Source organism: Macrobrachium nipponense, chromosome 4 (genome assembly GCF_015104395.2).
Source record: "Macrobrachium nipponense isolate FS-2020 chromosome 4, ASM1510439v2, whole genome shotgun sequence".
NCBI lineage: Eukaryota > Metazoa > Arthropoda > Malacostraca > Decapoda > Palaemonidae > Macrobrachium > Macrobrachium nipponense.
In genome coordinates, this window is record NC_061100.1 from 77,989,925 (window position 1) to 78,004,585 (window position 14,661).

Sequence of the window (14,661 nt, forward strand, 5' to 3'; positions counted from 1 at the left end):
CCTAACCCTCTGAGATCACTACGGAACCGGACAATTAGGCCAAATCTCCTCTAAGACATCATAATGTGAACATTAGCCCTCGACCAAACCTACTAAATTCGAATTTTTTCGATTCAGATCGGCAGGGAGGATAGGTCCAACAATGCGAAAGGATAGAAAGGTTTACTATCCTTGATATCCTCCTCTCTAGCACCGTAGCGCTAGCAGGGGGAGAGGCATAAAGGATACAGGGTTTGGGACACCTAGCCTACCTTCCAAACCTGACCTGGGCTTGTTCGGTTAAGCTAGGGGGGGAAGGGGGAAGGGGGAAGCAACTCTTCCTACCTCTTCAGTGATATTAAATCTACTTGTATATTTATATCTATTCGATTCGTATTAACAGTAATCATTGAAAGTTACATCTGGGAGGGAGAAAGAAGCTTTCTCTCTCCTGTCCCATAATTATGCGATAGACTACTAGTAGCCTACCGATCAACATGCATAATATATTTATTTTACCCCGAGATAAGCACGAACACACTTGAGAAGCTGGGGGGGTGGGGGGGATCTAATTATGAACTAATCAACCTCTCTTTAACCCCTCAGACCTTGACTCCAGAGTACGACAAAAGCGTGTTAGGCCTCTCTATGAACCAAATCTGGTTGAATAATAATTAAACACGTAATATAAGATACGTTCCATGATTGTAATGAATAATTTTTGATCTATTAAATTTTTAAAGAAATTGCGCTAGAGCTCCACGAGTTCTGATGATGCCCTCGAAATGGCGGACATACCGACGACCCCTCAATACATTTCTAAGGGGCCGAAGGTCAATTGGGAAGTCCCGCAACCATCTAGGTAACGAAAACATATATTGGAATACTCAAACTTCGAAGGAGAAGGAAGTTCTGCAGACGCCAACGCCAAATTAGAGAATTGCTGGGACAACAAAAAGAACAAGTGCACTCAGAGCAATGTCTAATACAGGAATGCTAGATGGCGCGCGAGTCGGGTAATAGTAGTAGTAGTAGCGGGAGCGAGGAGGGAGGAGTGGCCGTTGCAACGGCTCTCTCCAAGAGAGGGATTTTGGAAAGGAATCCTCTAATTGGCAGAAGACCTGTGAATAGTGGCTTCCACTCGCCTTATACTTTATACACGACACCCTTTGGGTGCTTGTGCGAGGGTAGTAACCTCAGCATACCATGCTAGCTTTTTTCTCTGGTATATTTAGAATCTATTTATACTTAGAAAAGTGAGCTACAGGGACTTTTCACCGGCGAACACAAGTCGAACCCAGAAATGAGTGTTATGAGGTACTTTCACTGGGCGACACAGGCCAATCCCAGAAATATATTATATATATACATATATATATATATATATATATATATATATATATATATATATATATATATAATATATATATATATATATATATATATATATATATCTATATATATATATATATATTATATATATATATATATAATATATATATATATATATGATATATATATATATATAATATATATATATATATATATATATATATATATATATAAATATATATATATATATATATATATATATATATATATATATAAGGTATAAGTCACAAAGGAAAAATATGGACTGCCCCTCTTTTTATCTCGGACAGTCGAGCAAGGGCTTAGAAGTAAGACTAAACCAGCATAAATATTCTGTAAAAACTGGGCAAATATCTAATGCAATATTCATTCATTTAAGTGAAAACAACCACTGCATAAATTGGATAGGTAGTTCAGTAACTGCAAGATCGAAAGATGTCTTATAACGAAATCTTTTAGAATCTGCCATAATACAACTTACTTCCCATTGTAATTTTAATATTAGCTGTGGCCTGTTTCATTTAGACCCAGCTTCTTCATCCAAGTTGAGTATTCCATTTTACGTTTTGGTATCTCATGTGGGCACGATGCATACCCTTTTTAGCCCTTTTTTTTTGGCCCCTTAGTTCTCGCGAACCAGGGTGACACTACTTTCATCCGCCATCTTGGGTGCATCATTCGACGCGTGCGTTCTTCCCTTTGTTTGCTTATGATTACATTTATTTCACGGTTTAATTTTAACTGTTTTTACCACTTTTTCGTATTCCCGTGCATTTTCCTAGTTCCTGTCGTATCTGGAGTTTTGGTTTTACGTTGTTTATATATACGTCGTAGGCTCTAACTCGCTCCTGACGTCTTCTGGGGTCTCTTTTTAATTGTTTATTTTGCTTTTTCTAGCCTTTGGCTTTTGACCTCAGTCCCTCAGGAGAGTGTTCGTTCCTCTTCGTACGTATTATTTATTTATTTCTTATACGTGAGTAGTGTATTTGGGCTTCCAGTTAGCCTATAGTACACCAGTCATGTAGAGAGGGCGATTCCTCTCTCTCTCTCTCTCGCGATTTTTATGCATGCATGCTTTTGTTGTATTTTTGATGTTAGCCAGCAATGCACTCGATTTTATGCACATTTATGATATTCATATCACTGTGAGGTTGGAAGTTTTGCATTTCCTACCCTGGCTTACCCAACCAGACCTAGGCTAGATTTTGGAAGGTAGGTCAGGTGGCCCTGCCCCTCCACCCTTTAGGCCCCTCCATTATCGCCCCTTGCCTGCGCTACTGTGCTTGCTGGGAGAGCGGTCCAGGATAGAGAGTCCCTCTCATGTCATGTTTGTTGGGCCTAAACCCTCCCTACCTGACCAAATAGAAATTTTCGATTTTGGAGGGTTTTGTTGGGTTCCTTCCGTCCACGTCATGACGTCCTTGGAGGCCGAGCTAGCCTACCTGACCGGATCCGTACCGATCTTGGAGGTTAGGCTGGGTCCCAGCTGGGTGTATCCTTTTCCCCCTTATTGTTCCTCTTTCGCAATTCTTCCAGTGATTCCTCATCATTATTTCATGTTTGTTTTGTTGTGTACTGCCTTGGCCTTGCCGCCTTTAGGGTGCCAGTTGGCCTACCGTCTTCTGCTCCCTTTAGTAGTAGGTTAGTTACAGCTCCCGTAAGGTGGTGGCCACTGATCGGTTGCTGTGGCCAGGCGTTCACGAATTGTCCACTCTCCTCCAGACCACACCCCACCCCCCCGCTGCACCGGTCCTGTCCGGCGCTGCCTAGCTAGCTCGAGGTGCAAGTAATCCCACCAATGAACGGCCGTTAGAGTATCTATCTTTTCCAAGGGGGGGGATTGGTTGGAGGGGATTGGTTGCTAGTAGTTGGTGTAATCTCCTTATATATGTCTCCGGGCCTGTACGTCCGCTGGTCAGGTGGGGTCTACCATCACACCAACCAGCAGGCTATACACCAGATTGTACGTATCACTGCTTCCCCGCTCAGTTGTCTTTTCTCCCTGTTGTCTCCCCCACTCACGTGGGGGCGGATTTGGGCTCAGAGCTGCGTTTCTAGTCACCTTAGAATCGCTTCTCTCCCCCGATGCGATCAGATTCAGGCCTAGGTTTTACCTTTTCCCCTGTTCCGCTCGTATCAGCCCGTCTCCGCCGGTATTAACTATTATGATAACGGAATTATAAGATTCCGGAGTAGGCGAAGCCTTTAAGAGGTTACATTAGATTACTTTAGATTTTATTCATATTTATATTTGGTTAGACTCTGTAGGTATGTCTCCGGACCCGTAGCGGTTCCGACATAGTGTGGTCTACCATCACACTCGCCAGGTAAAATATACCGGGATTTATTGTACCGTTGTTTCCATCGCTCAGTTTTCCATCTTCTTTGCTATCACTGTTCCCCATTTCAGTGGGGACGGTACGGGGCTCAGATATGCGACTACATTCAATTCGTTGCATTTTTCTGCTACGATGCGGTCAGACTCAGGCTTAGGTCTTACCTTATCCCCCTGTTCTGCTCTTATCAGGCCCCATACACTGGTTATAGCTTTACCATCCCGAAGACAGATTCCGGAGCAGACGGAGACACCCAGAGCTTTTCTTTTATTCATTCAGTGAGTTGAAATCATTCAGTGAGTTGAAATCGATAACTGATATTTCCTTTAACGGATCAAATATCTGGTTAAAGTGCATCCTTCTGGCCGGAGTTAACTCCGCCGCCTCTACGTAATGATACTCATTTGACTTTTCAACTTACAGATGGTCGGCTGCCAGGTGGAGGGATGCTCGGCTACCCTGATTAAGCCGTACGGGTATGAGGTCTGCCGATCTCATGCCAACTGCGCCATCCCGTTGGACGACTATTTGGTCTGGCATCCGGACCCCTGCACTGTGTGCTATGAGATGATCAGCATCATCTCAGACGAGTCAGTAAGTAACATTTTTGCCTCATCGTTTCCGTGAAATTTCTGCTATACGTCAACTTTGTGAAATTTCTTTGACTCACAACCCCTCCCGGACGAGATCCTAATTCGATTATTTTTACAGGCTAGTTTGTCGCTCCGGGCGGAGACCAAAGCGTGCCTGAAGTCCTGGGTGGGAGGATTCGGCAGGAACGCCAAGGCCGGACAGCCCTAAGTGCTGTCTGAAGATCTGTGCTCCCTCCTTCAGTGGCGGATCCGATCATCGAGGGCATCCGTCTGGAGACACTACCCCTCCCGGAGGACCAAGAAGGCTTATGTGACTTGGTCACAGAGGTGGTTGCGGCCATCAGCCTCCACCGCGAACCGATGGCCACCGAGGATCAGGAGGTAGGTAGGGAGGTAAGTGAGGCAGGTAATCTCCCCTTTAGCCCCACTCCTTCTTCTTCCCCTTCTTTCCAGGGCTTTTTTACCAAGTCCGCCCCCACTTGGGATAGATCGGCCTCGGTCATCCCTAAGGTCAAGGCTTGGAAGACAAGATCCCTTCCAAAGGGATCCAAGCCTGCTCCGGCAGACTCTATAAGGTCGTCTTCGGCCCCCAAGCCGTCGACCTCCGCTTCCAAGGCTTCTCCCCCACCCAAGGGGTCGAGAGCCAGGTCCTCCAAAGCCAAGCCGACGGAGTCCAGTTTTGACCAGGAGGCCTTTGCAAATCTTCTGATGATTAAGATGAGCGAGGTAGTGGACACCAAACTTGAGTCGGTGTCCACTCGACTCGCCTCAGGCCTGGAGACCTCGGGTCAATCGATCCTATCTCTGACCCAGAGGATCTGAGCCCAGGAGGAATTAGTGTCCGGAATCCTCCAGTCCGGGACCATGGCACAGTCCGTGATAGTGCAGGACGCATCAAAGCTGCCGCCATTCGAGAACAGCAACCCATGGCGGTTAGCTCTGCATGCCCCATAATCGGATGGAAAACTGACAATCGAAGGTTGCGGAACCCGGCCGGTAGAGGACTTTGAGTTCTTCCCGGCGGGCCTTCAATTTCCATTTCCGGGCTACGCTAGACTAGCCGAAGATGCGCTAGTCAGGGTAGACAAAGTCCCGAAGGAGACAGTCATCTACCCTAGGGACCAAGCCCAGTCTGCATGGGTCCGCACCCTTACAGAATGGGACTGCGTCAACACAAAGTTGACGCCCCATAAAGGTTGCTTCACGATGTTTGTGGCCCCACAAGGAGTTCCGACTCCTTGCACTTCGAACGTGGCGGAGTTGACTCTACAAGCCGCGGTAGAGGAGACAAACCTTTACCTCAATTAAAAGAGACAGAGGCTACCTTCTTGCTCTTCCCCGGCGATATAGAGTTTTGGACTGACTCTCTGGCTACGTTCATAGTGGGGAGGCTCGACCCAGAGTATGCCTCTGCCCTGTTCACTGAACGTTTACCTAGAATTCCGGACCCCTTGGTCAAAGCGGAATTCGAGGCAAGATGCAGGGCTGAGTAGGTCGATTAACTCAGTCACCTCAGCGGAGTTGATTGCTACGACGTTCTCGGATGAGTCTCTATTTCGAGTCCAAACAAAGTCACTATTACAGGCTTTCCAGTCGGACCTGTATGACTTTATAGTGGCTAGGCGAGCCTGCAGGAAGCATGTCTTCGCGAATGCTTCCATAAGGCACGAACCAAATAGGGTTATAAAGGCTTCGATTTGGGGCACCAACCTCTTCCCTGAGGATGCAGTTAACAACGTCCTCAGTGAGGCAGCTAGAGCTAACCAGAACCTTCGTGTCTGTTGGGGACTTCCTTTCAAAAGGAAGTTTGAGACCACCGGACCACAATCCAAACCTAGGAAGAGGCCGAGGAAATTCCAGCCTTACCAGTCCTCTCATCCTCAGACGGTTGTCCAGACGGTTCCTGTTTCCCAGATCGGCAAGCCTTCAACATCCAAGGCTCAGCCACAACAGCAGTTTGTCCTGGTGCAGAGTCCACCGACTCAGCAACCTTCAACTTCAACAGCCTTAGTAGCCTCCCCTGCCTTCAACGCCTCTTTTGAGTCGTGAGGAGCATTTCGCGGCTACAATAGACATACAGGGAGTAGCAGAGCCAGAGGTGCCTTCCGGCAGAGAGGTGGCTCTAGAGGCAGAGGCTTCAGGGGAGGCAGGGGAGGTAAGACCTCAACCAACCAGTGAGACCCCGCAGGTGGGCAGGAGACTATATCTCTTTCGGGACCATTGGACCTTCAGTTCATGGGACCACAGCATAGTATCAAAAGGTCTGGGGTGGAAATGGGAGAAAGGGCCCCCTCAACCAGTCAGCTTTTACCTGGCTCCAACGACAGACCTACTCGACTATGCCAAAGATATCCTTCAAAAGAAGGCAATAAAGAAAGTCAATCGCCTGAAATTCCAAGGACGTCTGTTGAGTAATCCAAAGAAGGACTCAGACAAACGAAGAGTGATTCTGGACCTGTCCCGTCTCAACTCATACATTCAATGCGACAAGTTCCGCATGCTGACCGTCTCACAGGTGCGGACCTTACTTCCCTGTGGGGTCGTCACCACCTCTATAGATCTTACAGACGCTTACTATCATGTTCAGATAGCAAGAAACTTCTCTCCATACCTAGGCTTCAAACTAGGAAAACAAGCTTACTCATTCAGAGTCGTGCCATTCGGGCTCAACATAGCGCCCAAGGGGTAATGTTAGTAGCTTACCTAGACGACTGGCTCATTTGGGCATCCAACGACGAGGAGTGTCGCAAAGCAACAGCCAAAGTAATAGAATTCCTAGAGTATCTGGGTTTCCAGATAAACAAAGAAAAGTCTCGCCTCATCCTGGCGTCCCGGTTTCAATGGTTGGGAATCCAATGGGACCTAAATTCGCACAAACTATCTCTCCCATCCAAGAAGGGCAGAGAGATAGCGAAGGCTACAAGACAGTTCCTCAAGAACAAAAAGGCTTCTCGTCGTACCCAAGAGAGAATTCTAGGTTCGCTTCAGTTTGCCTCAATATCAGACGTCCTGTTGAAAGCCAGGTTGAAGGATATCAATCGAGTCTGGCGAAAGAGAGCCAACAACAATTTCAGAGACAAGATCTCTGATTCCGCCGATATAGAAGAAAAGGCTCCGTCCGTGGACGGAACCCCGGAGCCTCTCCAAGTCAGTGCCACTGCAATTTCCCCTGCCGTCTCTGATAGTTCACACGGACGCCTCTCTGAGCGGTTGGAGGGGCTACTCACAGTACAAGAAGGTTCAAGGAACGTGGTCGAATACGTTCCGCCAGTTCCACATCAATGTCCTAGAAGCAATGGCCATTTTTCTGACCTTAAAACAGAAGGTAGATGTGGTAGTCCTTGTAACAGCACTTGTCTAGAGAGGGACTTTGAAGGGAACCTTCTATTTGGCAGAAGACCTGTGATAGTGGCCTCCACTCGCCCCAGTGCTTATACCGACGCCCTATGGTGTTCGAGCTGAGGGTAGTAACTTCAGCATTCCATTTAGCTTTTTTCTCTGGTATATTTAGCATCTATTTATACCTAGAAATGCGTGCTACAGGACCATTTCACCGGGCGACACAGGTCTTCCCCCAGAAATAGATTTTTCCTACATCAAAATCCCTTAATAAGTTGCATTTTTAAAACCAACTCTGATATCTTACACAAACAATATCTCTGAAATGCGTTAAATTTAGCATCTAATGGCTGTGATGATGTTGGTAAAACACAAACAGCTGATGATTTAAAGACTGCAAACATTACGAGAATGCAAATGAATTCTGAATGCTATGTTAAAAAATTACAATACAATAATATGAAAATAATGCATGGCATATAATTTCCTTGGAGGAATAATGGGAGGAGACGCTGGGCATGGGTCTGACCGTTCAGTAAAGTGGAGCCAGTTTACCGCCTGGCAGCCACGCCTAGGACTGGCAAAAGAGAGACCACACCATAAGGATTAATAGAAACGCTTCAGTTACTTTTCCCATCTTTTATTATTCTTTTTAAAGAACATAGTTAATTATTTCATCATACATAATACTTTACTTTATTACTCAGAAATATAATGCAAATTTTTCATAATCTTATATACATATAACCTATTACTGGCACAAATTTGAAGCTATTCTCTTTATGTCTGCTAATTCCTTAGTCCTTACTGTTTGTTATCGCCTAATATTAGGAATCATTGACCACTAAAATGGATTAACTTAGTATATATCTGGCGACTCTTTCCTACGACCTGCGATTGAAGTTTAGCAGTAATCCGCTTACCAGCATAATTATATCTCACTTGCAAATATTTTTCAGTTATTGTTTTAATCAATAAGTGCAAGTGATTGTCCAATGGTTGAGTATATACATGTGATAATCGAACTCTGAAAATATTGTTTTGCCTCTGTGAGCTGCCAATACTGAACTAACTAATTTATGGAAGTTAACTCTCCCCAGTCTTTTGTTGCAGGACAACATTTCCCTCATATTTTTCCGCATGTATTGCATATATAAATAACATCATTTGATGGATACACCAATTTTCTTTTGGTTTTTAATGTGATGAGGGTGTGACGAAAATTAGTGTCTGTTAACCCTTAAACGCCGACTGGACGTATTTTACGTCGACATTTTTTGTCTCTCGGGTGCCGACTGGACGTATTTTACGTCGACATACAAAAGTTTTTTTTACAATTTGCGGAAAAATACTTACAGGCCTACCAGTCGAAAACTCTTGAATCACGCGCCTTGGGGGATGCTGGGAGTTCACGGATCAAGGTGTTGTTTTGCTTACAATTGTTACGCAGGTGCGCAAGCGCGAATTTCTTTCTTGCCGCACTAAAAAGTATCTGTGACACATCTCGGAAATTATTTCATCACTTTGACATCATTTTTGTACCATTTTAAATTAGCCACGTTACCTGGATTAAACTATATATGAAAATGTGCGCATTTTTATGTAGAATACAAAAAAAAAAAATACTCATGATTGTAGCTTTTATCAGTTTTGAGATATTTTCATATAAATAACGATAAGTGCCAAAATTTCAACCTTCGGTAAACTTTGACTCTACCAAAATGGTCGAAAAACGCAATTGTAAGCTAAAACTCTTATATTTTAGTAATATTCAATCATTTACCTTAATTTTGCAATTAATTGGAAGTCTCTAGCACAATATTTCGATTTATGGTGAATTTATGAAAAAACTTTTTCCTTACGTCCGCGCGGTAACTCTTCCGAAAAAAATCATACATGCGATTGTGGTAATGTTTGCACCATTTTAAAATTAGCCGTTACATAAAGTTTTATATATGGAAATGTGCGCAATTTCATGCACAATACAACTAAAAACAACCCATGGTTGTAGCTTTTATCAATTTTGAAATATTTTCATATAAAAAATGATAAGTGACAAATTTTCAACCTTCGGTCAACTTTGACTCTATTGAAATGGTCTAAAAATGCAATTGTAAGCTAAAACGCTTATATTCTAGTAATATTCAATCATTTACCTTCATTTTGCAACAAATTGGAAGTCTCTAGCACAACATTTCGATTTATGGTGAATTTATGACAAAATAACATTTTCTTTACGTCCGCGCGGTAACTCTTCCGAAAAAATCATACGTGCGATTGTGGTAATGTTTGCACCATTTTAAATTAGCCGTTACATAAAGTTTTATATATGAAAATGTGCGCAATTTCATGTAGAATACAACAATAAATAATTTAAGGTTGTAGCTTTTCTCATTTTTGAAATATTTGCATAAAAATCACGATAAATAGAAAAAAAAACCCGTTCGGTTAACTTTGACTCTACCGAAATGGTTGAAAAACGTAATTGTAAGCTAAAACGCTTACAGTCTAGTAATATTCAGTCATTTATCTTCATCTCGAAACAAATTTGAAGTCTCTAGCTCAATATTTAGATTTATGGTGAATTTAAAAAAAAAAACTTTCCTTTCCTCCGCGCGCGGATTCTCCGCCACAAATCTCCGAAATGCGTATGTCTCATTCTCAGAATATTTGCTCCGTTTCATATTAGGCATTTCATAGAGTTTTATATATGAAAATGTGCGCAATGTCATGTAGAATAAAACAAAAAATATTTGAAGGTTGTAGCTTTTCTAATTTCCGAAATAATTGCATATAAAAAAATATATAAAAAAATTCGACATTCAGTCAACTTTAACTCGTCAGATATGGTCAAAAACTGCAATTGTAAGCTAATACTCTTACAGTATAGTAATATTCAATCATTTGTCTTCATTTGAAAGAAATTGGAATCTCCTAGGACAATATTTAGATTTTATTGTGAATTTTTGATAAAAATATTTGTTTACGTCCGCGAGTTACGAATTCATGCATTATTCTGTGATAATATTTTCTCTGTGTTGCTTTTATCGTTTTACAATGTGTTATATACCAAAATGATCGCAATTTAGTGTACATTACAACGAAAAAAAAGTAATTTGTTACCTTAAACCGTTTTGTGCACAGCGCTATTTGAATACAATTATATATGAAATTTTGTTTTTGCGCTATCATATATCGCATTATTTATATATGATAATGATAATTTTTTTCATTTCTGATGGTTGCACTCTAAACTTCAGGCAATGACAAAAAAAGGAGCCAAAAATGAACTCTTAATCTTGAAAACTAAGCGCGCTGTGATTTTTTGAAAAAAATATTTTTTCCGCTTCCGCTCTCACTCAGAAACACCTCCGGCACACGGGAGACAATTTTTATTTTACCGCTTAGGCGTTTAAGGGTTAACGTTAATGCATCTATGCAGACTTCACACTTTAAAGACTTTTTTTTAACCTAAAAACAACAAAGCCTCCAATATAAAGTACTACTATTTTATTTGAACATTTTGACAAGTGGTAATGGTTTGGAATATAATCATAATCACCTTCCTTGCCATCTGAATATGCTTCTTGAACTTCTAAAACTCGATGTCTTGAAACAAAAGCATTTATATTCCTTACTCTAACCTGGTCTTTTATGCTGCTTGAAGCAGTTAATATGGGCACCGACTCTGATGGCAAGCAGTTGCCACAAATGATATCCATTAAGTCATTATGTACAAGTAGCCTTTTGTAAGCAGCAGTGAATTGTCTTGCTGTTGGATTATCATTATGGCCTACCATACTTCTTACTTGACCAAAGAATAGTTCAATATGATCCTGACTGAATTTGTAGGTCATCAAAAAGATCTGATATATGTTTCTGCTTTTATTAGAAAATCTTTATTTAATATCACTTGCATTATTCTTCTGAATTGGGCTTTTAAATCCTTTGGTACATATTTAGATTTCGAGAATTTGATATGTCAAATAAGGTGTTGAATACCATTATGAATTCAATAGTAGCTTCACTTCCCTCAAATTCACTTATTTTTTCATCAAGGCATTATAGTTTCAGTAAACGTGTTAACTGTCTGTGGATAAAATGAGAGTACGAAATTATGTGTACCGTAAGCAGAAGAGTACGCACACAAGAAAACTAAAAGAACGATTAAAATAACATAGCGTATCAAAAATAAAAAGTATGACACCTTAGTCATCGCAAGGTCGCGTACCTACGGTCGACCCAGGGATTCAGTTGCCAGTCCCAATATGGCGGCCAGTGACCTGAGTGGCTTCACTTATCCCGCAGCAACGCGTCTCCTCCCATTATTCCTCCAAGATAATTTCATACATTATTATTTTCAACACAACTGTATTAGTACAAAAGCAGCAGATTCTTAGGTTTTTGCTGAAAACGAAAAGTCAGAAAAGTTTGAAGTGCTGGAAAACAATGAAAGTTGCCAGGAGATCAGAACTTGACAGTGTGCTTATCGAATGGTTTAAGCTGCAACATAGTGAAGATGTGAGCATTTCCAGGGGGATGCTTATAGAATGGCAGAGTACTCCAGAATTTTCATAAGGAATCACAACTAATGAATGAGTGATTACTCATAAGCTTTGTTCTACTTTTGATAACACAGCAGTACATATAAGGCTGAGCAGGCAAGACTCTTTACAAAGGGTTTTTTTTAGGGGTGATTTCTATCATCTGGTATTTTCTGTGATCTGGGATTGGCCTGGTCCCAAAGGTACCAGGACTGCAATAAATTTTGATAACATTAAATGCTATGTACAAACATAAAAGTTCTTCTTAAAATATTATTTGCTTTGGAAATTGGGGTCTTAAATGCTATCATATAAAGTAATTGCCTTGAAGGTACTCACCTGGTGTAGAGAAAGATCAGCTAATTTTTCCCATTCCTCTGCATTAGGACTAAGAAATGCAGCGATTAGAAGAAATTGAAGTGACTTGTTTATCATTTTCTTTTCTTCAAAGATCATTCCCAGAGTCTGCAATTTGAATAAATTCATAGAAAAAAGCAAAAAATTTCACTGGACCTTGTTGTTGAAAATACATCTACACATTGAAAAATAAGCTATGTCACACAATAGATTTTCAATCAAAACAGCTGGATTTATATATACTTCATCTTCATGTAAGTTCTATTGTGCTAGTGATAAGCTATAGGTAATTACTAAGCCAAAAAAATACACTTTATTACAAGTGTACACTCAAGCAAATTACAATTGGCAGAGTTTCATAATTTTTTGTTCACCTGTCTGATGAACAATTCATAACTTATCAATCTATTTTTCTTATCAAAAATGGAAGAAATCTTATGTAGTGACGTTAAAAACAGTCACTGATATCTCTATAACATCATTTTATATAACTGTGTAAAACTATTTTCCATAATAGAAAAATTGACGTGAACAAAACAAAGTGATATAAAATGTCATATCACAACCACTGACATACATTACTAAGTAGATGGGAGACACCTATCACTAGCAGTATGTATTGCATAAACATATTCCTTATATTATCATTTCAATATTAAGTTGAAGGTTCTTGAACAATTCCATCTTTTACATTTTATAGAAAACATTGGAAATTCACAAAATGCTATCAAACATAAAAAAAAATCTGATAACCTTAACAGTGTAATACCATGCAACCTCACTATTGTTTTTGATGTTGTGATGTGCGTGGGAATCGAATATCAATGTGTCATATCGGTCAAAGAAACATCTGCTCAGCGAGAGAATTATTGCACAGCATTTGGTGCAAATTCCTATTAGAGAGATATCAAGCAAGCTTAATATACCAAAGAGAATCATACATAGATGAACAAAATTGTTTAGCAAATGGCAAAGTTTAGAAAATGGGCCTAGAAGTGGAACTCCTTGAAGCTCCAAAAGACAGCAAGACAAACAGGGTGTAACATGAGTTTATGCAACCATGAATCATGAATAGGTCTATGCCTATGACTGGTGTCTGATGAATTACTTTAGATGGAGAGGGAGAGATTTTTATAAATACACTTAAACCTTTGATAGGTGTCTAATGAATAAGCAAGTTTACTTTTGATAGATGGGAGATTCAGTTAAGCTTACTTTTCTTCTTTTTTTTATCGGTGTCCAGTAAATGCCATTGATAGAGAGGGAAACAGATTTAATGATGCATGCATTTCTGGGCTCAACCTGTGTCGGCCGGTGAAATGGTCCTGTAGCACGCATTTCTAGGTGTAAATAGATGCTTAATATACCAGAGAAAAAAGCTAAATGGAATGCTGAAGTTACTACCCTCAGCTCGAACACCCATAGGGCGTCGGTATAAGCACTGGGGCGGGTGGAGGCCACTACCACAGGTTTTCTGCCAATTAGAAGATTCCCTTCAAAGCCCCTCTCTAGGCAAGTGCTGTTACAAGGACTACAACATCTACCTTCCGCTCGCTACTACTACAACTCACGCCCGATGGCTTCATTCCTGTATTAGTGCGCTTCAGTGAACACACGTGTCTTTCTCGCTGCCCTTTTTCTGTGTTTTTTGACGAAGCCATGTCTGCTCCAGAGCCCCAAGCTTCTTCATCCAAGTTGAGTATTCCATTTTACGTTTTTGAATCTCGTGAGGGCACGATGCATCCCTTTTTAGCCCTTTTTTTTTGGCCCCTTAGTTCTCGGGAACCGGGGTGACGCACTTTACATCCGCCATCTTGGGTGCATCATTCGACGTGTGCATTCTTTCCCATGGTTTATTTATGATAACATTAACCTCACTGCTTGCTTTTAACTGTTTATACCGCTTTTTTTGTATACCCCATCATTATTCTAGCTCGTCGTATCTGAAGCTTTGATTTTACGAATTTTATCCTTACGTCGTAGGCCCTAACTCGCTTCTGATGTACTGTGAGGTCTCTTGTTATTTGTTTATTTTTCGTTATTCTAGCCTTTGGCTTTTGTCCTCAGTCCCTCAGGAGCATGATCGTCCCCCTTCGTACGTATTATTTATTTATTTCTTGTTATAAGCGAGTAGTGTATTTT

At 41.2% G+C, this 14,661-nt stretch overlaps 1 protein-coding gene across 1 annotated transcript in view; it reads right to left on the reverse strand.

Annotated features, from left to right (window-relative positions):
- Positions 1-14,661, reverse strand: part of LOC135210964 (general transcription factor 3C polypeptide 3-like) — a 641,134-nt gene that overhangs the window by 353,824 nt on the left and 272,649 nt on the right. The window contains exon 7 of the mRNA XM_064243945.1: positions 12,502-12,627. Coding sequence (XP_064100015.1) covers positions 12,502-12,627 — 126 coding nt within the window. The remainder of the gene's footprint in view (positions 1-12,501; positions 12,628-14,661) is intronic.